This window comes from Cordyceps militaris, assembly GCF_000225605.1.
Source record: "Cordyceps militaris CM01 unplaced genomic scaffold CCM_S00003, whole genome shotgun sequence".
Taxonomy (NCBI): Eukaryota; Fungi; Ascomycota; class Sordariomycetes; order Hypocreales; family Cordycipitaceae; genus Cordyceps; species Cordyceps militaris.
The window spans coordinates 1,045,195-1,068,105 of NW_006271971.1; the positions used below are offsets into that span (position 1 = coordinate 1,045,195).

General features: G+C 48.0%; 7 protein-coding genes across 7 annotated transcripts; 5 read left to right on the top strand and 2 right to left on the bottom strand.

Annotated features, from left to right (window-relative positions):
* Window positions 1-1,350: 1,350 nt before the first annotated feature.
* On the top strand, window positions 1,351-3,131 carry CCM_03938 (D-3-phosphoglycerate dehydrogenase 1; the record flags this gene model as incomplete). Its single annotated transcript, XM_006669086.1, has 7 exons — window positions 1,351-1,661; window positions 1,728-2,035; window positions 2,091-2,570; window positions 2,623-2,732; window positions 2,785-2,827; window positions 2,885-2,943; window positions 3,003-3,131. 7 exons carry the CDS (start codon window positions 1,351-1,353, stop codon window positions 3,129-3,131), a joined length of 1,440 nt encoding a protein of 479 aa, XP_006669149.1.
* Window positions 3,132-4,441: 1,310 nt separating this feature from the next.
* Window positions 4,442-9,529, top strand: CCM_03939 (class V myosin (Myo4), putative; the record flags this gene model as incomplete). Its single annotated transcript, XM_006669087.1, has 7 exons — window positions 4,442-4,576; window positions 4,626-4,758; window positions 4,824-5,013; window positions 5,063-8,915; window positions 8,972-9,045; window positions 9,103-9,317; window positions 9,375-9,529. 7 exons carry the CDS (start codon window positions 4,442-4,444, stop codon window positions 9,527-9,529), a joined length of 4,755 nt encoding a protein of 1,584 aa, XP_006669150.1.
* Window positions 9,530-9,958: 429 nt separating this feature from the next.
* Window positions 9,959-10,586, top strand: CCM_03940 (POS9-activating factor FAP7; the record flags this gene model as incomplete). The annotated part of the gene is made up of 3 exons (XM_006669088.1): window positions 9,959-10,141; window positions 10,196-10,341; window positions 10,397-10,586. 3 exons carry the CDS (start codon window positions 9,959-9,961, stop codon window positions 10,584-10,586), a joined length of 519 nt encoding a protein of 172 aa, XP_006669151.1.
* A 678-nt stretch (window positions 10,587-11,264) lies between these two features.
* Window positions 11,265-13,375, bottom strand: CCM_03941 (tRNA (cytosine-5-)-methyltransferase NCL1; the record flags this gene model as incomplete). The annotated part of the gene is made up of 5 exons (XM_006669089.1): window positions 11,265-11,718; window positions 11,772-12,118; window positions 12,171-12,221; window positions 12,274-12,292; window positions 12,345-13,375. 5 exons carry the CDS (start codon window positions 13,373-13,375, stop codon window positions 11,265-11,267), a joined length of 1,902 nt encoding a protein of 633 aa, XP_006669152.1.
* Window positions 13,376-16,537: 3,162 nt separating this feature from the next.
* CCM_03942 (rheb small monomeric GTPase RhbA) lies at window positions 16,538-17,276 on the top strand (the record flags this gene model as incomplete). Its single annotated transcript, XM_006669090.1, has 4 exons — window positions 16,538-16,589; window positions 16,643-16,782; window positions 16,837-16,965; window positions 17,037-17,276. The coding sequence occupies 4 exons, from the start codon at window positions 16,538-16,540 to the stop codon at window positions 17,274-17,276; spliced, it is 561 nt and encodes a 186-aa protein (XP_006669153.1).
* Window positions 17,277-17,732: 456 nt separating this feature from the next.
* CCM_03943 (seryl-tRNA synthetase) lies at window positions 17,733-19,447 on the top strand (the record flags this gene model as incomplete). Its single annotated transcript, XM_006669091.1, has 5 exons — window positions 17,733-17,865; window positions 17,925-18,223; window positions 18,282-18,818; window positions 18,885-19,268; window positions 19,319-19,447. 5 exons carry the CDS (start codon window positions 17,733-17,735, stop codon window positions 19,445-19,447), a joined length of 1,482 nt encoding a protein of 493 aa, XP_006669154.1.
* Window positions 19,448-21,072: 1,625 nt separating this feature from the next.
* Window positions 21,073-22,001, bottom strand: CCM_03944 (non-canonical purine NTP pyrophosphatase; the record flags this gene model as incomplete). Its single annotated transcript, XM_006669092.1, has 6 exons — window positions 21,073-21,175; window positions 21,276-21,315; window positions 21,360-21,396; window positions 21,472-21,616; window positions 21,694-21,767; window positions 21,834-22,001. 6 exons carry the CDS (start codon window positions 21,999-22,001, stop codon window positions 21,073-21,075), a joined length of 567 nt encoding a protein of 188 aa, XP_006669155.1.
* Window positions 22,002-22,911: the final 910 nt, after the last annotated feature.

Here is a 22,911-nt window from a genome sequence, read left to right on the forward strand (position 1 = left end):
GTTATATTTTCTTACTATTTACTTAGGTATAACTTTTTTTCTATATTAATATTATTTTTTTTAAAAAAAGGAATATAAATATAAAAAATATAATATTTTTTATTTTTTAAAAAAAATTTAAAAAGTTTACTTTCTATATTTACTATAATATAATAATATATTCTACTTTATATTAATAAATATATAATTTATTATATTAATAATAATAAAATTAATATTAAAAACTAAATTATATTATTTTATTATATAATAATAATACCTTAAGTAGTAAAATACTTTTTATTAAAAATAATATTTTTAAATATATTTTTTAAAATAAAAATATATAAAGATATTAAGAATTATAATAAGTTATATTATATAAGTAATAATATAGGTTTTTTATTTTATTTTTTTATTTTTTCTTATATTCTTATAAATTAATAACTATAAAGGTATTAAATAGGCTTTATAGCCTAATTAGTATATAATATACTATTATTATTATTAGTATTATCTATTTAGGTAGGGATTTATATCCTTTCTTATAGTCTTTCTAGCCCTAAAAAACTATAAAGGTACTAGAAAGGAATAAAAGAGCCTAATTAGTATGCTTTAATAAATAACTACTTACTACCTAGGTAGGTAGGTATAGGCCTTTACCAGGATATAGAGAGCTGCTAGTAGGCTTTATTTATTTATTAATATACGCTAATTAGACTCTATAGTCCTTCTAGTACCTTAATAAATTTATAAGGGCTAGAAAAACTATAGTAAGGTAGTTAACTTAGCCGGCCCCTAGCCCTAGCCCTACCTACCTAGATAAAAACCATCCCTCCTATATATATTATAATTCCTATATCTAAAGTAATTCCTAGTCCCTTCTATTTTAAAGAAGCTAATAAGAATACTACTATTAGTAGAAGCTATCTTATTAACTAAACGCCGCTGTATATAGTGGATAACGTGACCTATTATCTCTTAGTGTTAATCTCCGCTGCCGTCAACGTAGCAGATTACGCCCCTACTAACGTAAGGTGGAATACGCTGCTATACGTAGCAGATACGGAAGGTGAACTCTCTAAATCCCTTTAAGAAACAAAAATATACTACAGCCTTTTGCTGTTGGCAGTATTTTTTTTTTATGCCTACATCCCGACTTCCAAAAAGTCGGTGTTGATGTAGGAAAAGAGTTGTGCTAGCGGGCTTTGAGTCAACTCAAAAGTCCAGGTAGTTAATCCGGAGTCAGTATCGGAGCATCCACCCCACATGCATCATTCTTTCACTGGGTCAAGAAGCAACTCATACATAAATAGGCTCAGCCTCCAATTTTGTATCAGAAAAAACCCTCATTGCAAAGTAGCTGCCACAATGACACCTCCGCTAGACATCGAAAGGGGCCAAGCCACCCAAACGCAGAGAAAATCTGTGTCTCACAGCTGGGATCAGAACCTCTCTGTCTCTCCCATCGCAACCTTTCAGTCACCCCCACCAAGCTGGGCAAGATCTCTGCCACAACGCGGTGCTCCGAAACAGCTCAAGCCGTTCAACACCCAGGACGTCAAGATTCTACTGTTGGAAAATGTCAATCAAGCCGGATGCGATATTCTTAAAGGCCAGGGGTATCAAGTTGAAACCGTCAAGTCCTCGCTGCCCGAGGATCAGCTGATTGAGAAAATTCGGTATGTCACCTTGCTCTGCAACCATGTTCTCACCCTCCGAAATAATTTTGTTAATTGCTATGGTAGTGATATCCAAGTCATCGGAATTCGCTCGAAGACGAAACTGTCGGAACGCGTTCTCCGCGAAGCTAAGAACCTCCTTGTTATTGGCTGCTTTTGTATCGGCACAAATCAAGTGGACCTCGAATTCGCCGCACGCAATGGCATTGCGGTCTTCAATTCTCCCTTTGCGAATTCTCGCAGTGTTGCAGAACTTGTTATAGGAGAGATCATCTCTCTCGCGCGACAGCTGGGCGATAGGTCTAATGAGATGCACCGTGGAACCTGGAATAAAGTCAGCTCTAAATGCTGGGAGATTCGTGGTAAAACTTTGGGTATGCAGCTGCGCCACCTAGTTACTGCGATGTTGCATCGCTAACGAAGCCCCAGGGATTGTTGGCTACGGCCACATCGGATCACAGCTTTCTGTCCTCGCAGAAGCGATGGGTATGACTGTTATTTACTATGACGTTGTTACTCTTATGGCACTTGGCACTGCCCGTCAAGTTCCAACGCTAGAAATTCTGCTCGAGGAAGCAGATTTCGTAACGCTCCATGTGCCTGACCTTCCAGAGACACGAGGCATGGTATCCGACAGTCAGCTAGGATGCATGAAAGATGGTTCATATCTGATCAATGCAAGTCGCGGCAGCGTTGTCGACATTCCGGCACTGGTCAGAGCTATGCGATCAGGAAAGGTTGCCGGCGCAGCTCTCGATGTCTACCCTGACGAACCTGCTGGTAACGGAGACTACTTCACCAATAATCTCAATCACTGGGCAGAAGATCTGCGAACTTTGAATAACATCATTCTGACTCCACATATCGGCGGCAGTACCGAAGAGGCCCAGCGAGCCATCGGGGTCGAAGGTATAAATTGTCGTTGTTTACTTGGAAGAATGTACGGCTAATGTTCGTATAGTCGCCGATGCCCTTGTCCGTTACATCAACCAGGGTATCACGCTTGGCAGTGTAAACATGCCTGAAGCCCAGCTGCGATCGCTTACTCTCGATGAGCCCAACCATGCTCGAGTAAGATATGAGCGCTCCCAATGCAATTCTGCAATCTCTGATCAAACGTTAGGTTATCTATATCCACCGCAATGTTCCAGGTGTCCTTCGTAGAGGTAAGTCGCAGCATATGCACACTAACACATTAGAGGTATATCTAACACTGTCATCAGTCAACGAAATCCTCGGAGATCACAACGTTGATAAGCAAATCAGCGACAGCCGTGGGGACGTGAGTAGCGCCTCTGTGCTTATATGCTAAGGACGAACTCTAATCATTATATCGTGCAGGTTGCTTATCTGATGGCGGATATCAGTAACGTTCAATACGAGCAAATCAAGGACATTACGGAAAGCCTTGAAGCCCTCAGTTGTGAGTACCAGCGGCAGCCTGCAATTTCACAAGCTAGAGTATACTGATTCTGGGATAGCTTGTATCATGACGCGGGTTCTCTATTAACGAGGCCAAATATAACGCGCAGGCAAAAGTTAAGACATATACTCAGTGGCATGTTTGAACTCAACTTTCACGACTTGCTATACCGTAGGAGTTTTTTATACAGCCCATCTCGGCAAAGCAAACCAAGGAGTTTCTTGGTGTACTGGGGCTCTCAACTAGAAAGTATCAACTAGGGAATATTATTCATGAACTTTTGTCATTCAGTACGTCCATCATCTAGCTCTGTTCATTGCTTTCTGGGACTGACCCTTGTTTTCAAGCCCGTGCTCGCTATTCTTAGCTTGTTACTCCCCTAATTTCGGTGACCTTTTAAAAAAATCAGTGGGGGGGGGGGGGGGGTTTTGTTGCCACGGTTGACTGACTGTTGTTACAGAGGACGAGGGGAGGGACTTGGGTCATAGCTCAGTGAGCAATTTTGTGCAAGCACACCGGCCTATTTAGTTAATGAAGCATTCAAAGCGTAGACAGATACAGATCCGTACCTTGGAGGTTCTAGTTAATAGGGGCCCGACGAACGTAGACACCATGAGCCCCTTTTTTCGATTGCGCCCAGGCAGTCACACTTCCCAGTCCCAGCACAGGGTGGAGCACCGTCGCTGTGCTGTGGGAGATTGGTACGCTGGAGCACTAACAGACACTGGTGCTGGCTGTAACACTATCGCGTTAGGACCTTAAGGTACTGGCGCTCTTAACCGCCCAGGTACCCGGGTAGGTACTAAATCAGTAACCAGGCACGGACCAGCTGAGGCATCAGGGGCTACTACTCGGTTCAGGGCCTCTGAGCACCGGTACCTACCTACCTAGGTAGGTACCTGGTAGGAGGTAGGTACTAAGGTAGGTAGTAACCAACGGTGACGCCCCTTGCTCCAGTGCTCCAGTGCTCCGTGACCGCCGCCGCGGTATGTCTGTCTGCTTGTATCGCTTCCTTTTCAGACCAGGTAACCTTTTGTTCCCGCCACAGCAACCCCTTGATCGTGAAGTGAGCCCGCAAATGGGTGCTTAGTTCCAGCGCTTCTTCTACTATTGGTTTTTTTGCCTTTCAGCACTACTTGGCAAGCTGTTGGCCTTGATTCGTCTGTTCCATTCCAACCTCCAGTGGTCTACGGAATCTACCAGACAGCGGCTTCCCAAGTCCAGTGTGAGCTGCAGCTGATGGTCACCTCATCATACCTGCAAACTTCTTCTGTTCTGTATTGGCGTCAACCTCTCCTCAACACGTCTAGTTACCGACGACCGACCGACCGACCGACCATCGTCGACTCCTTTTCCGATGGCGTCGACCTACGATGTCGGCACCAAAGCTTGGCAGCCCGACGCTGCTGAGGGCTGGGTCGCCTCCGAGCTCGTGAGCAAGACCGAGGACGGCTCAAAGGTCAAGCTCGAATTTAAATTGGAAAATGGCGAGGTTCGTCAACCCAATGGCTATGGTACGGTGCCGACGCTGATCTGAACAGACGAAAACCATCGAAGTTGCGGCCGAGGCACTGCAAACAGGCACGGACGCAGCCTTGCCTCCTTTGATGAACCCGACAATCCTTGAAGCCAGTGACGACCTGACAAATCTTTCGCATCTCAACGAACCTGCTGGTACGGCCCTGAATGGAGACACGCGCGTCATTGAATGATCGATCTAACCTAAGCTTTGCGAATAGTGTTACAGGCTATTCGGCTACGATATCTACAGAAGGAGATTTACACCTACAGCGGCATCGTTCTCATTGCAACCAATCCCTTCGCTCGTGTAGACTCGCTCTACGTTTCTGGTATGGTGCAGGTCTATGCCGGTCGCCACCGTGCAACTCAGGCGCCACATCTCTTCGCCATCGCCGAGGAGGCCTTCGCGTAAGCCAAATCGAGAACGTGGCTTCCGAGTAGATCTAATACTTTCCAGGGACATGGTTCGTGACAACAAGAATCAAACAGTCGTTGTATCTGGAGAATCCGGCGCCGGAAAGACTGTCAGTGCCAAGTACATCATGCGCTACTTTGCTACACGAGAGGCTCCAGATAACCCTGGTGCCCGTTCAAAACGCGGCACAGAAGCCATGAGTAAAACTGAGGAGCAAATCCTGGCAACGAATCCAATTATGGAAGCATTCGGTAACGCCAAGACAACTCGAAACGACAATTCCTCCCGATTTGGAAAATATATCGAGATCATGTTCGATGATAAGACGAATATTATCGGCGCGAAGATCCGAACATATCTTTTAGAACGTTCCCGCCTCGTCTTTCAGCCGTCAAAGGAGAGGAACTATCACATCTTCTATCAGCTTGTTGCTGGTGCCTCGGATCAAGAACGTCAAGAGCTGAATATTCTTAGCATCGACAAATTCAGCTATTTGAACCAGGGGGGCTGCCCTACAATTGACGGCGTTGACGATAAGGCTGAATTCGAGGCAACAAAAAAGAGTCTGCAGACCATCGGCGTTCCACTAGAGCAACAAGCCGATATATTTAGGCTTCTGGCTGGCTTACTTCACCTTGGAAATGTCAAGATCACGGCCTCCAGGAATGACAGTGTACTCGCTGCGACAGAGTCGTCTCTAGAGCTGGCTTGCAAAATCCTGGGCATCAATGCAACTGAGTTTGCCAAGTGGATCGTGAAAAAGCAGCTGATCACGCGAGGCGAGAAAATCACTTCCAACTTGTCCCAAGCTCAGGCCGTCGTTGTCCGCGACTCCGTGGCCAAGTTTATCTACTCCAGTTTATTTGACTGGCTAGTCAACATCATTAACCACAGCTTGGCTACTCCTGAGGTGCTCGACCGTGTCAAAAACTTCATCGGTGTCCTGGACATTTACGGCTTCGAGCATTTCGCAAAAAATTCTTTCGAACAGTTCTGTATCAACTATGCCAACGAAAAGCTTCAGCAGGAGTTCAACCAACATGTTTTCAAACTCGAGCAAGAAGAATATTTGAGGGAGCAGATAGATTGGACCTTCATTGATTTCTCCGACAATCAGCCCTGCATCGATTTGATCGAAGGCAAGATGGGCGTACTCTCACTTCTTGATGAAGAGTCTAGACTTCCAATGGGTAGCGACGAGAGTTTTGTCAGCAAGTTGTATCAGAACTTCAGTACCGACAAGCAACATCAATTCTTCAAGAAGCCCAGGTTCGGCAAGACCGCATTCACGGTTTGCCATTACGCTATCGATGTCACCTACGAATCCGAAGGGTTTATCGAAAAGAACCGTGATACTGTCCCAGATGAGCATATGGCCGTTCTCCGTTCTACCGGCAACGCCTTCCTGAGAGAAGTTCTAGATGCTGCTTCTGCTGTCCGTGAGAAAGACGTTGCTTCGGCCTCCTCAAACGCCGTGAAGCCAGCTGGTGGGCGCAAAATCGGAGTAGCTGTCAATCGAAAACCAACCCTTGGCGGTATCTTCCGATCTTCGTTGATCGAGCTCATGAACACGATCAACAACACAGATGTTCATTACATCAGATGCATCAAGCCAAATGAAGCCAAAGAAGCTTGGAAGTTTGAAGGTCCAATGGTTCTCAGCCAGCTCCGCGCCTGTGGTGTGTTGGAGACCGTCCGAATCAGTTGCGCGGGGTATCCTACACGGTGGACTTTCGAGGAATTTGCTCTGCGTTACTACATGCTGGTTCGCTCCAGCCAATGGACCGCTGAGATCCGTCAGATGGCCAATGCCATCTTGACGAAGGCCCTTGGTACTTCAACTGGCAAGGGGCTTGATAAGTACCAGCTGGGCTTGACCAAGATTTTCTTTCGTGCCGGTATGCTGGCGTTCCTCGAGGGCCTTCGCACCAACCGTTTGAACGAATGTGCCGTGATGATTCAGAAGAACCTAAAGGCAAAGTACTACCGACGCCGATTTTTGGAAGCCCGCGACGCTGTTATCCACACTCAAGCGGCTGCTAGGGCCTATATTGCAAGGCGGAAGGCCCGGGAACTCCGTACGATCAGGGCGGCCACCACCATCCAGCGAGTTTGGCGTGGGCAGAAGCAGCGAAAGTCGTTCCTGCGCATTAGGAACGACGTGGTTCTGTTTGAGTCCGTGGCCAAGGGCTTTCTCCGTCGCAAAGCAATTATGGAAGCCCGCGTCGGTAATGCTGCTCTCGTCATTCAGAGAGCTTGGAGGTCTCGTCTGCAGAAACGATCTTGGAGACAGTACCGTAAGAAAGTTGTCATGGTTCAGAATCTCTGGCGGGGCAGGTGTGCCCGCCGAGAGTACAAGAAAGTCAGGGAAGAGGCCCGAGACCTTAAGCAAATTTCATACAAGCTCGAAAACAAGGTAGTTGAACTCACCCAGTCGTTGGGTTCCATGAAAGAGAAGAACAAGGGCCTTATTTCGCAAGTTGAGAGCTATGAGGCACAGATCAAGTCGTGGAAGAATCGCCACAACGCTCTCGAGGCTCGAACAAAGGAGTTGCAAACCGAGGCTAATCAGGCTGGTATTGCCGTGGCTCGCCTCGAGGCCATGGAAGACGAGATGAAGAAACTCCAGCAGGCCTTTGACGAGTCCACCGCCAACATCAAACGGATGCAGGAAGAGGAACGCGAACTTCGTGAGTCGCTCCGCATAGCTAATTCGGAGCTGGAGTCCGCCAAACAAGTAAGCACTGAGAGGGATAAAGACAACTCTAGCCTGAAGCAAGAGCTAGAGTCTCTGCGAGACGCGTTGGAAGTCGCAAAGAGAAGTGTGCCTATCAATGGTGAACTGGCGAATGGTACTGCTCCGGCCCAGTCTGTGGCAACTGGCCTCATCAATCTGGTTTCTTCCAAGAAACCGAAGCGTCGCAGTGCCGGCACAGAGCCCCGTGATGTCGATCGCTTCAGCGGAGCTTACAACCCTCGCCCGGTATCAATGGCCGTTACTAGCACTGCTCACAGGCAAAACCTATCTGGAACGACATTTATTCCAGGTGTTGATAATATCGAGATGGAATTGGAGACCCTTCTTGCAGACGAGGATGGTTTGAACGAGGAAGTTACAATGGGCCTGATTCGCAACCTCAAGATCCCATCGCCAAACAGCAACCCACCGCCATCCGACAAGGAAGTACTCTTCCCGTCCTATTTAATCAACTTAGTTACCTCCGAGATGTGGAACAATGGCTTTGTGAAGGAATCCGAACGCTTCCTTGCCAACGTTATGCAATCTATCCAGCAAGAAGTTATGCAGCATGACGGCGACGATGCTATCAGCCCTGGCGCGTTCTGGCTTTCAAATGTCCACGAAATGCTGTCCTTCGTTTTCTTGGCCGAGGACTGGTATGAGACTCAGAAGACGGACAACTACGAATACGATCGCCTCCTGGAGATTGTTAAGCACGACCTTGAAAGCCTCGAGTTCAATATTTATCATACTTGGATGAAGGTCCTCAAGAAGAAGCTTCATAAGATGATCATTCCTGCGATCATTGAATCGCAGTCTCTGCCCGGCTTCATCACAAGCGAGAGTAATCGTTTCCTGGGAAAACTGCTGCAATCAAACTCTCAGCCCGCATATAGCATGGATAATCTCCTGAGCCTGCTCAATAGCGTCTTTCGCGCCATGAAGGCCTACTATCTGGAGGATTCCATCATTACGCAGACCGTCACGGAACTTTTGCGTCTCGTCGGTGTCACCGCGTTCAATGACTTGCTGATGAGGCGAAACTTCCTGTCCTGGAAGCGTGGTTTGCAGATCAACTACAATATCACTCGCATCGAAGAGTGGTGCAAGAGCCATGATATGCCGGAGGGCACTTTGCAGCTGGAGCATTTAATGGTAAGCGGATTTGATCGCTATGACGCTGTGTGTTCCTGTTCTAACATGTCACACAGCAAGCTACCAAGTTATTGCAGTTGAAGAAGGCAACGTTGAATGACATTGAAATCATTCAAGATATTTGTTGGATGTAAGTGGCCCGCCCCCTTACCGGGTTGGCAGCTACGGAATACTGACCAATCAATAGGCTATCGCCAAATCAGATTCAGAAGTTGCTGAATCAGTATTTGGTTGCTGACTACGAGCAGCCCATCAATGGCGAGATCATGAAGGCCGTTGCTTCTCGCGTTACTGAGAAGAGTGATGTCCTCCTCCTCCAGGCCGTCGACATGGACGACAGCGGGCCATACGAAATTGCGGAACCCCGTGCCATTACTGCCTTGGAAACTTATACGCCTTCCTGTAAGTAGATACGGGCGGGGCTGGTGATACGTATGTAAGCTGACATATTATTTTTAGGGCTACAAACACCGCGCTTGAAGCGCCTTGCTGAGATTGTGTCCGCACAAGCCATTGCCCAGCAGGAGAAGCTGGAGTACGGTGAAGGTGACGAGTTCAATCGCCCTGCGAGCATAGCCGAGGTTGATGAGCTGGATACCGGGGCGGAGCAATGAATACGACTATGTATTTCTTTTGGGGTGGCCGCGGCATGTCGATGCGATGTGCTGATGACAGTTGGTTTCGCATGTACCATTGGTGTTGATGTTGGGACTCGAATTTCGCCCCTAGAATGGCTAGATAAAAGTAGGGATGATGTAGGGATGAATCTCACGGCCAGTAATCTTTTGTCGCATACCAATATGGCAATCTGCGTGTAGTTTAATGTTGCAGTTGGCTGGATGGAAATTGCCCCAACCTACTTGCGATTTTGGGGTGGGGCTGGGAAAAATCTATGTGCGAGGTCAACATTTTTCTAAGGCGCAACAGGTTTCACCAGGACTTCACATACTACATCCACGATTTTTCTCTTCGGTTTGGGACGTATTCTTGTGTCTTTTTTTTTGGCTTGTTTGTTGGCTGAGTGGCCTTTCTTGTCGGTGAAAATGAGGCAATCTCCGAACATCATTATAACAGGCACCCCCGGTGTAGGGAAGACTACCCATTGCGATAGCCTGGCGGAAAGGTTGGGGCTACGACATGTTTCTGTGAATCAAGTCGTCAAAGATAGGGACTGCCATGATGGTTGGGATGATGACTATCAGAGCTGGATTGTCGACGAGGATAAGGTGAGCGTTGTTTATGGCAGGTGATGTGCCCGGTGTATGCTTATATTCGACTAGCTACTGGACGCAATCGAGGACGAGGCGAAGCAGGGCGGCTGTTTGATAGACTGGCATGCTTGCGACTTGTTCCCGAGGAGTTGGATTGATCTCGTCGTTGTGCTTCGGGTAGACTCTACCACTCTCTACGATCGACTCAAGGCAAGGTATGTTGGACTATATACGATGCTTGTGCGCGGGCTCTCTGACTTATTTACGTAGAAATTATGCCGAGGCTAAGCTTCAGGAAAATCTGGATTCGGAGATTATGGAGGTACTCTTGCAGGAGGCGAGGGATGCCTACGACGAGGAGATTGTCATCGAGCTCACCAGTAACACCTCTGATGAGATGGAGACGAACGTGGACCGAATTGAGGCATGGGTCAAGCAATGGATGGCGGATAATAATTAATTAGTCTACTTTCAAATTACGGTGTCTTCCATGCGATGGTGGCCTTGTTTTCACGTTGGTTGTGCTAGTCTTTGGTTAACTCCCTCCCGTTCGATTGGCTGCCTGCGAGGAGTGCCGCTGCTGGCCAAAACAACACAACGACAACCCCAGTAATGGTATTTGCAACCACACGCAGTTACCAGAAACCCCAAGAGTACTCAAGCACATCCAGTATACATGGCTGGGTTTGGATGGAAACCCACCCGAGCAACAAAATACACATTACAGGGTAGTGCTCGTCCACAACTCGCCACCCCATCCCATCGAGACCAAAATTGCGATCCGTTTTTGTGTTGTTACGATTTCGCCATGACTAGTGATGTAGCTGGCCAGCTGTGGGATAAAATGACATGGAACACAACGAGTACCTGGAAGCAGCAACCCGTGACAGTGTTGCGACGGCGCGTGAGCGTCGGTTGCCAGAGGTAGGTTTGGGCGACTGATAAATAACATCGACCCCATACAGTATTTCGCAGCATGTACAAACAAATAACAAGCCTACGGGAATGGTGAAACAGGCCAAGCGAGACAAGCCACACAGTGACAGGTGCGAAATGGTTAAATAAGTAGTGCATACAAAACATAATTATGGAGCCCAAGCAACAGAAACCCCAACGGTGATGGAAACGGTCGAAAGGTTTACGCAGCCCTGGCCCTTTCCCTTTCTCCCCGAGGGCGATCCAGGGAGCGAGGGTCGATGCCTCGGCGCCGCATCGCGCTCCTCTTTGCTCGCTCCATGTATTCCCTGTCCTCATCTTCATCAAAGCCACCAAACTCGTCGCCTGAAGCTCCGCGACCACTGTTTGTAAGGTCAGACTCAACAACAGGAGTCTTGTCCACGGGGAGTATAGGCTCCCCAGCATCGGCCTTGTTCCTAGACGCGTTGGCCGGCGTAGGTCCAATTTTCTTGAACTTGGCAACATAGAAGCCATCAACATTGTAAGTATGAGGATAGTAACGGCGAGTCAGCTTCAAGCTTGGGTCGAACGTCTTGCCCATATAACTTGTGAAGCCCTCCTTACCGAACGGCAACCCAGTATCGACAAGCCTAATGTTAGGTCTCCGAGAAAGAGCATAAGCCACAACCTGTTCGCTGCCGATCTGTTAGCGGAGTTATCGCAATGGCCTCCCCGACTGGTTGCTTACTTCTCCTCCACCGTGACACTGCAAGTTGAATAAACGACGTAACCGCCAGTGCCTGCGTGGTTGACTGAATCAATAGCCGACAGCAAAAGCTGCTTCTGGGTATGAGGTAGAGTCATGAAATCGCGCTCCGTTTTGTTTGTCTTAACAGACGGGTCTTTGGCAATCACGCCCGTGCCAGAGCACGGGGCATCCAGAAGGACCCTATCAAAGCCTCCCATGACACGAGGGAATTCTCTGGCATCATATGAACAGACAATGACATTTTTAGCACCCAAGCGATGAATATTACCAATCAAACCCTTTGCACGAGCCTTATTGGGATCATTGGCCACAATGACACCGGTGTTCTGTGACTCGTTAGCGACATCTGGATAGAACACATAGTAAGCGTCACCGTACCTTCATCATGGCGGCACAGTGCGTTGTTTTACCACCAGGGGCCGCAGCCATCTAGGAACAGGTCAGTACGACCAACAAGGTCCGAGTACTAAGTCAATCTCACATCGAGGACTCGTTCACCGCTTCAACGTCGTTAGAAAATATCATTGGTACGGATAATGGCATAAAACTTACGGCTGAGGTGAAAGTGCCATGACAGGAAGGAAAGATGAGGCGGCCTGGAGGATGTAGTGACCCGCCAGGTACTCAGGTGTTGCACCTAAAGGAATCGACGATTCAAAAACCTGCAATCCGACCTTGCTCCACTTCCCAACCGGCTCCAAAGTCACACCTCGGTTGATCAAAGCTTGTGCTAGGTCTCTGCGATGAGTGCGTAGGGTGTTTGTTCTGATAACTATTGGTCTCGGAGCCTCGTTAGCCTCGAAGAAGGCAAAGGCTTCCCTGGGGGTGAAAAGATTGTAAAGCTTTTCGGCAAGGAATGGAGAATAGTTGTAGTAAGCGCATATATCGTCCAGGAGCTGAGAGGTGTAGTCAGCGCGAGAGCGCCCTTCCTCTGCTAGCTTCGCGAAGTCTCCAAGAATTCTTATAATATCCGTAATTCTCTGGCGGAGGAGTTGGAGATCGGGAGCAAGAAGTGAATTTGACTTTCCTGGCTCATCCTCCTCTTCTTCCAAGGAGCCCAGAACCTTTGGCCTGTCACCATCCAAATTTGTCTGCAGCGCCGATTCCTGAACTTCGGCATCTGCCTCGGCGCGCTCTCTCTCCAATTGCAGATCGAGCTTATTCGAAAGTCCCTCAATGTTTGCGGCAGTCAAAGCCTCATCTTTGTCACTGTCGTCTTCATCGTCAGAAAATACGAATCGCTCTCTCTTCTTGGTAATCTCCTCGTCAGAGTCAACGACAGAGTCTCCGGAGCCGATGAAGCCATCACCGAATCTTTCATCCGCGTCGTGCGCAAATATATCATCGAGATCCTCCTGTACCGGAGAATCACCTCTAATATTGGGTTCGATTAGAGGCTTCTTGATCTTCGTGGCATTCGCAGCCTTCTTGGCAGTCCGGCGTCTTTTTGGCGTTGTGGTTTTGGCAGCGAGCTCATCCTCGTCAACAGGAATGCCGGCTTTTCTTTTCAAGCGCGCAAAGTGTTCTTCAGACAGGGGCTCTGGTGCACCCTGCTTTCTCTTCATGCGACGTCCTGGACCCATTTCGTTCTCGAGAAAATGATATTTGTTCTGGTACAGAATCGCGAAGACCAAGGGCAAGCAAGCTTTGGTAACTTTTTTCTCTTCTCTGTTATCGATAGTACTAGGCCGCCCCACTATCTCTTCTCATGATCAGGGCCCGTAGGTATGTAGGTACTTTTTACGGTGCCCATTCACACACTAATAATAAAATACTTCTAACTATTAGTTTATTAGCCTGGGTCACACTTACCACGGCTTAGCTCCTTCAATTCAAGCTAATAATGATGAAATTCAAAAAGTAACACGAATAGTTACCATAGACATACATGTGTGTGTCGCCAATACAGACAGCATCGGCGAATGCAAATGAGAATTACATTCATATATCTTCTAGCCACCACTGTTTCAGAAATATGCAGCAGTTTAGCCGGAAAAACCAGTGTTTTTTAATGCGTTGCCCATGCACCGTTTTTCAGCCTCCAGATGCTTGCTGCACGCGGAGATCGCTGACGAGTGTCTCGAGCTCATGCGTTCTATTCCCAATCGTTTTCGAGATACGGAGGAAGTCTTCGATAGAATTCACCAGATAGGGTGTCCCAGGCCAATCTTGACGTTTCCGCATCTGAGAGCGCCCCGATGCAGTCAAGTACAAATAGCCTAGCACAATAGCTAGATAACCAAGTGCAACGCTTATCTTGGACTTGCTGACAGAGTCCGCCTATGAAACGGTTAGCATGTGGGCTAGTAAGTTTTATCGGCATGAGAACTCACGTCGTTGACAAATGACATGTTACCCAACCAAAGAGCAGCAGCTGTATCTAGTGAGCGCCCACCTACAGAGGTTCGTGCTAGCGGACAGTGCTCAAGGACGTTGATCAGAATACCCAAGATCAAGAGCAGCTCGTCATATAACTTATTCTGAAATGTACCCTCTTGGACGGTACTTTGGATCTGAGCCAAGCCTTCCGATATCGAGGCCACCAGTTTTGACAGCAATGAGCTATCGTCGAACACAGATGCCCCAATTTCGCTGTTGGTTATGTTGATTGCCAATTTGAGTGTTGTATTATCCAAAATATCGTCCTGTAGCAACCATGTATTGAGAGTCGCCCGAAGGCAGCCTCTGATAGCGGTGGCATATCTTTCACTTTCCAAGCTTATCAGATTGGACTGGGCTTCCAGAGCCAGTATTATCAACACATAGTCGATATGTCGCGGAGGTCGCTCCGTCGAGTAGGCCTGTGCCATCGGCACAATCTCATGCTCTATGTCACCAGTGAGATGCTCGAGACACTGGATATCTGCGGAGCGACTGATGACTACAAGAAGTTGTAATGCAAGTGTGCGGGGTGTAAGCGATACCGGCTTTTGTCCGTGCCAAATGTCCATTTGCAGGATAGTCAGTTTCAGATCCTCAAGCGAAGATTTGGTGATTCGGGATATATTCAAATGCTTCTGCGCTGAAATCTCCAACACATCTCGGCGTTCTTGGAATAAACGATTCAAGAGTTGGCCGATGTTCTCAACTGTCAGCTGACGGAGTAAATGAGGAGCTGGGCTGAAGGACAAGAACGTAACAAGCGCGGCTGTGAGAGCAAATCCGCTTATGATGTCTGATTCGCTTCCGATGGCTTTAACAACATTGTCGCGGGCTGCGTGATCACGGAATTGGCCAGCAAAATCCTTACGCTGCAACTTGAATGCCAGCTCACAGAGAGCGCTGCGTCTGAGTGGCGAAGGGGCTACAGACGGTTTGCCGATCCGAGACAGTAAATCATCCATTTCGTCCGAGAACCGATTGTTGGCGCCAGCGCGACGAAGCTCATGAACACTTTGGATGCCAACCTTCGGACTGTCTATATCGTCTTCGAAGTCGTAGTCGGCAGCAGGTGGGCTCAAGGGGGCCGCAAAAGGGTCTTCTTCGCCCTGCGGCAAGACTCCTTCTCCATCGTCGAATACACCAGATTCGGGTTGGCTCTGGGAAGCACTCAGGAAGCTCCTTGAGCTACTATAAGTCAACTTTATTTTGTTGTTCTTGGTGGGTCCAGACCGCCGGTCAGGTGTCCTGGTCACCCCAGGTCGAATTTGGGGTGATGGGGGGTTGTTGGTCGAGTCCGTGAGAGAGTGTGTTACGCGCGCCTTCGAAATACCTGTGCTGACATCAGGAGATGACTTTGGGTTCGATTCCTGATCTGAGGCCGGGCTCTCGGCCCTTTGCGCGGCCAAGGTATCGATCAGACGCTGACGGCGTGGGACTCCTTTCATTGTCTGACGAATATCTGGCTCCGTTGACTTCGTGATTTTGGAAGAATTGCCCCCCCGCGTGGCTTGAATCGCCGCTGCTGGCAACAGCCCGACCTCCTTATCTTGCGTCTCTCGCTGCGTGTCCTTGGCAGGCAACGGGGTAGCTGATGCATACCTTCTCTTCGGCACGAGTACAGGGCCCGATGCAGCTCTGCTTTGAAGTCGCGAAGGTTGCGGTCGCTTCATATTGGACGCGCTGGAGAACGCAGAGGTATGCTTTCTTTTTTTCCCACTACCATGGTTCCTCCAGGAGCCAGCTTGTGACACCCCATTTGCCGGAGATGTTGGTGTGGTTTCGCGACTAGTTGGTATGTCGTATATATCATCATCGTTGGCATCCAAGGCCATCGGCAAAACACTTCGGGCAGGCTTCGCGGCCGACTGGGCTGGTTGCATCGTTATGGGTGTCTTGCGCCTACGCAACGTAGCAGCCTTCGGAACGATGTTTGTGGGCAATTCGAAGCCTCTGGGTCAAGTGGTCTTCTGTGTAGGAGGTTGACGGGGTTTTCGTGGATGTTAAAGCGAGAAGGTTGAGGAGCACTGCGTACTAGCGCATGGGGAAGGATGGTGCCATATCTATATGGAAGCGAAACTCGTCAATTTGCGATCTGGTTGAGGTGACTGAGTGGTGGGTGTCTCTGTTGCTCTATATCTCAGGAATTGCCGGAAACAGAATAGCACAGGTAGTTAGGTAGGTAGGTAGGTACTTGGTACCTAGGTAGGTACCTAGGTAGGTAGTTATGTGAGCACATATCCACCTCCACACAAACCTCATTACGTCAGCATCAGTGCCCGCAATTCTGGTTATAGGCGTAGCAGGGGCCGTTTCATGCTGGCTTCATTTGCTTGTCGGTTGTCAAATCGCAACGAAGCGTTGAGATGCCATCCCCGAAACAGAGAAAAGTCGCCATTGTGGGCAGCCGGTCTGTAGGTAAGAGAGCCCTGAGCCAAAGGAATCGAGCGAATGCATCTAATACCGGCTAGGCAAATCGTCACTAGCGGTTCAATACGTCGACGGTCATTTTGTAGACAGTTACTATCCAACAATCGAAAACACCTTTAGCAAAATAATTCGATACAAAGGCCAAGAGTTCTCAACTGAAATAGTCGATACGGCTGGACAAGTACGCTTCTACTACACCACATAACGCATTCGTCAACGCTAACACGAAATTCAGGATGAATACAGTATCTTAAATTCCAAGCACTTCATCGGTATTCATGGCTACATGCTAGTATACTCTGTCTCCTCTTTACCTTCGTTTGAGATGGTCCAAGTCATTAGAGAGAAGATCCTCAATCATCTGGTAAGCACTCAAAGTCATACTAAGCTTAAGAATTTGAGAATGTCGAGCCCTAACTCAAACTTACCGACTAGGGGACGGAATCGGTCCCCATTGTGATTGTAGGAAACAAGAGCGATCTACGACCTGAACAGAGGCAAGTCAGTGCCGACGATGGAAAGAGACTATCCGAAAAGCTGCAATGCGGCTGGACCGAAGCGAGCGCCCGATACAACGAAAACGTGGAACGTGCTTTTGAAGTCTTAATAGAGCAAATCGAGAAGTCACAGAATCCTGGAGAACCGCCGCAGAAGAGCAACTGTCTGATAATGTGAGGTCGTGTCCTGCTCAGATCTGCTCTACGAGTAATTTGTTTTGGGAAGGTCGCTATGGCATGCCTGTGTTATTTCACTATACGATCTTTTGTTTAGAATTTTGCCCCGCAGCATCCGCAGGGATACAGCTCCGGGAGAGAGAATCCCTTATCCTAAAATAATTGCTACATAGTGGTAGGTGGGGAGTGCATCTTAATTCAATATAATTTCGTCTATTCCGACCTCCGGCGAGATAGGTCATTGGAGCGATACCGTAGAACATCTGCGGCCCGAAGAATCGAGTCTGAACTCTGCCTCATTGAGTCAGAGGGGCAGGGCACAAAACCCCACCATGGAGGGGTACCACTTCTCTGCCACTTCGCTCTCGCAAACAACTATAGGACTTTACACGTGAGAAAGTGGAAGCGATACTGTCGAACACCTCTCAACATTTTCGAAATCATCTACTAGGCAAATATGCTCGACGTCAACGATTTCATTACGGAGCGCGGAGGAGATCCAGGCCGCATCAGAGAGTCGCAGCGTCGCCGTTTCGCCGACGAGGGAATAGTCGATCAAGTTATTGCTTTATTTGAGGATCACCGAAAGAGTCAGCACTTGGGCAGGTCTCCTTCGGATATAAAACTTGCTAACAGCTAAATTTTTCAGCTCAGTACGGTGCCTCGCAAATCAGCAGCAAGATCAATGAGGTGCAAAAGCTGATTGGAGCCAAAAAGAAGGTACATTTGTCTGTAATGATTTGTTCCGTCGGCATTCCTGAAACACTAACCGGTTGCTCAATGAAGGCCAAAGAAGACGCGTCCGATCTGCTACAGCAGAAGATCGAGCTAGAAAAGGAAAAAAAGCTTACCGCCGAGTCTGCAGCGCAGAAGGAAAGGCTTCTCCGAGCAAAAATTTCGACCGTCGGAAACATTGTCGACGACAGCGTACCCGTGAGCAACAACGAGGTAATAATTATCACGCGAGCGGCGTAAAAGCAAGGCGACTGATTAATTCTGCACTCAGGACGACAATGCCGTGCAACGAACTTGGGCACCGGAAGGCGTTGCCATCGAGAAACGTAATGTGCTCTCTCACCATGAAGTGCTCCTTCGCCTTGATGGCTACGACCCAGATCGTGGCGTCAAGGTCGTCGGCCATCGCGGCTACTTCTTGCGACAGTGGGGTGTGTTCCTCAACCAAGCACTCATCAACTACGGACTTGAGTTTCTCTCCAAGCGGGGATACTGCCCTCTGCAGGCCCCCCAATTTATGCTGAAGGAATACATGGCCAAGACTGCTCAGCTGGACGATTTCGATGAGCAGCTCTACAAGGTTCTCGATGGAGACGAGGCAAACGACAAATATCTCATTGCCACCTCCGAACAGCCAATCTCGGCCTTCCACGCCGATGAATGGCTCATCGCCAAGGATTTACCTATCAAGTATATTGTTATTTCGACTATGATTATCTCGAACGATCCAGTAACAGTCTCTTTAGGTATGCCGGCTATAGTACCTGCTATAGGCGAGAGGCTGGCTCTCATGGGCGAGATGCGTGGGGCATCTATCGTGTCCACCAATTCGAAAAGGTACCGGCTCCTTGGATCAGAAGCATATGAATACTAGCTAAACAAGACACAGGTTGAGCAATTTGTCCTTACTGACCCGGAGAAATCCTGGGAAGCTTTTGAGGAGATGATTGGTGTTTCTGAGGAGTTCTACCAGTCCCTGGGACTTCCTTACCAGGTTATCGCCATCGTTTCCGGCGCGCTGAATAATGCTGCCGCCAAGAAATTTGACCTCGAAGCTTGGTTCCCCCACCAAGGCGAATACAAGGAACTGGTTTCTTGTTCAAACTGCACTGATTACCAGTCGCGCGCCTTGGATATCCGTTTTGGTGCCAAGACTCAAACAGACACCAAGAAGAAATATGTTCACTGCCTGAACTCCACACTGTGCGCCACGACACGAACGCTATGCTGTGTCCTGGAAAACTACCAGACCGAGGATGTAAGCCGAAGCTCTTTACGATACGGCTGCCCTCCTGCTGACTTGAACAGGGTATTCGCGTTCCAGAGCCGCTTCGCAAATATCTCCCCGGCACCCCGGAGTTCATCCCTTTCGCGCGTGAGCTACCCAAGGAAGCCGCTGGCATCCAGAAGACCCTGCCGCATCGAGCGAAGAAATAGAAAACTAGCTAGAAGGAGGCGTTGTATACTTGCCATCAGACAGCATAAAATATGTAGACTCGCCAGAGGTTTTTTTTTCACATGTGCATTTGTGCACGACAAATTTATAAAGTCACTAATAAGTGGCCCACACGAAGTTGGTGGCTCAGGGAAATCCAGATGCATAAAACTGAGCACCTGCAACACTTCACCTCCAGCGACTTACAGGGCAGCCGCATCACAAAAATCATCCCAGGCGACATCCTATATATTCTTGATATAGATGGGTACCCATTCAGAAGACCAGTTGAGGCATTTCGCTGTTCCTTGGGATCGAATCATTGCCCGCGTCAGGCAGAAACTCTGGCGATTAAACGGACATCGAAACGGCCAAAAGCAAGGCAACACTCCGGAGAAAGCGGATTCGAAGGTATCATATGGTACACTGCAATTTTTTTTCCCTTGCACCAACATTTGTTCTAGGAACAGCTTGGGAAATTCGCGCATGAAGAGCAAATGCCCTCCTGGCTACGTCATTATCTCCTGTCTCACCCTGACAATAGCAAAGACGGCAAGTATCGCCTACCACTACATGCAGTTCTCGCAGGATCTGACAAGTACAAAAAGGGATGGTAACTATGGTGTATGATCTTTTGAACGATAATAGCCAGACAAGATCAGCTTCCCTGGCTCATCCTTCCATCCACCGTACCACAAAACTGCGTTGTGAAGGTAGACACGCTGTATAAGCTTATAATGCTCAAGACATGACTTTAACAACTAGATCAGGCAGTTTCTGCGGCTATCGAAATATCCAGATGCTTATTTCTTATCTTATTCTGGCAACCGAGACCGGCCCGCGTGCTTTCCCCAATGGTGTACCCGACATCTTTCAACTGCAGGATCAAATAGAGGACGCTTGGGATAATGGCCACAACTCGAGAGGACGCAACGAAACGGGCGGTATCAAGGGCACGAGAAAATTTATTGGGACACAGGAGGTGCGTACATTCGACATCGCCTGTATGGGACCACAGCTCACGGTGACAAGGCCCAGGCGCTCTTCTCCAGTCTGAAGATCAAGTAAGACACGTATAAACAGTGGCCAATCTAAAATGGACTGACAAGCATCAGGTGTAGTGCTCGAAGATTTCAAGATTCAACCGAATGTTTGGCACTAGATCAAGTCGTCGACGACATTGACTGTTATTTTCAACATTCCCGCCCAAATCTAAACCAGGACGGTATCAAGGTCCAGAGGACCATGCTGCCTCCAATATATTTCCAGCGTCCAGGTCAGTTGCGTGCCGAATAATGCGCGAACTTATGCTCAAACTACACAGGCCATTCCTTAACCATTGTTGGCCTTGAAAAGACCGTACACAATGAACGATATTTGCTGGTCTTCGACCCTGGACGTCGCTATAACGACAGCACGCATTCATTCGATTCCCTTTCACACAGACAGAAGCAAGATACACTTGAATCGTATAGACTCCGACCCCAAAGTTTGCGCAGGCACAGCGAATTTGAACTACTGTAGTATGTGCCGCAGTAGAGACCGTGGTCGTTGCCATCTAACAGTTTCCAATGGCAGCCTCGATTCGGGCGCCACAGATTGATATGGGACATGGGTCGAACTCTCTTCAGGCGCCAGCTACATGCTCTTTGAAGTACTCCTGCAGCTTGCCGAGCGCTTTAGCTCGGTGCGAGATTTTGTTCTTGTCTTCAGGTTCCATTTCAGCGAATCTGGAGGTAATCGTGTCAGCTTGCCTACACAATTGCGAGTGCTGACCAATATTAGGAGAAGGAGCAGGTCAGCTACTGAACAGTATATATAAGGACTTACGTCTTGTCATCATGTTCGAAAATTGGATCCCATCCTAGCTCTTTGTCAATATATCGAATACCAAAAGCAACCTTAGCAACGAACCGAACCGTGTCGAGCCGCGTGCAGGCACAATTTTGCCCTATACGCAAATAGAGCGTCAAAACGAGCTCTGATGGCTGCTAGAAAAGCTGATTGGCGAAGAACTTTCGCTTACCGGGCAACGACCTTGGAAAAGAATTGGTGTTGTGCCTCTGCCTTCTGAGTAGCCAAATGTACAGACTGCGTCGGCTGATTTGTCTGAATACGCAGCTAGGAGGTTATTCAGGCCTTCGAGACCAATGGCTGAAAGGAACCATTTGCTAGAAGTACATTGTTAAGACAGTTTGCTTCGAAAGGCAGAGTGAGAGGGGGGGGGGTTATGAAAAGGCTCGCCTACATGTAGACGCCGGGCAGACCACCTAGTGCATTGAAACACAACGCAGTGTCCTCTACCAACACGGGCCCATCCACCTGCAAACACGACCCGTCAAGATTAGAGCTCGCAGGTGTTTCGTGCCAGTAGGCTCAGCTACTCACGATGTCTGCCGCCCTTTGGCATTTTGACCGTGTTACCTCCTCCATTGATCCTTGCACTTCTTCCAAGTCGATAGGAAGACTTCGTACTTCGATTTCGGGCTCGAGAATAGCTTTCACCTCCCGTAACTTGTTGGAGTTACCTGTGATGAAATGTACATGCGGAGCCATTGATGTTCGATTGGTTATTTGCTGAATAGATAAATAGATAAGATGCTCAAGAAATTGAATTGAAGTAGTTTAGTGCCTCGACTGTCGTGACCCTCAAACCTAATGTAGGTGGGTGGATACCGCCTCCGAAGAGTTAGTTGCTTGCGTTGTATTATTGAGTCAGTCCTGATCCTACAATCTCTTTTAGAAGACTCCTTCTAGCAGAGGAGTAGGCTGATTGGCCATTTTGCTTACCACACCTAATAGCAATTTCTTGATCTGGCAGCGGTAATTCAAGGCGGTTCTCATTGTTGCATTTCTTGACGGTTCTTTGCTAGCGGGGAGGGTAGGGGAAAAAAAGAGAAAAGAGATGTAACTATAAAGAAGCCCCGAATCGCATGCAAAGTCATTAGGGGAAAAAAAAGGCGATGTTGGTTTTAAGCTTAACAAAGGGTGCCTTTTTTTCGATTCCGACGTTGTTGTTACTATATGGCCTTTTTCTTTCTTTTTCTTTTGCAAGTAGACACCGTGCTTAGGCTACCGAGTAGCCGCGAAAAAAAAAAGAGCTTCCTGCAGTCTATAACAATATTACCAGGTGGCGTATAGGCTAACACTAAAACTACTGACTAGGCAGCAGGATACGTCGGAAAATAAATAAAATAAATGCAGTATAGAGCACCTACATACTAAGTTAAGCAAGACCTAAGATCTGCTTAAAGTATTTACCCCCCCCAATTTAGTTATTTAATTCCGGCTCTACACTTTTGTATATAGTTTTTCTTATTACGACCTTACAGCAGCAAAGTACGCACTACGCACACGTACCACCCACTATTTTTATACCAGCGCTGTCGACTTCTAAACTGTAGCTTATGATTTCGCAACACTGTCAGAACACATAAACACGAGTGTGCCAACCAAAGTGGGGGCG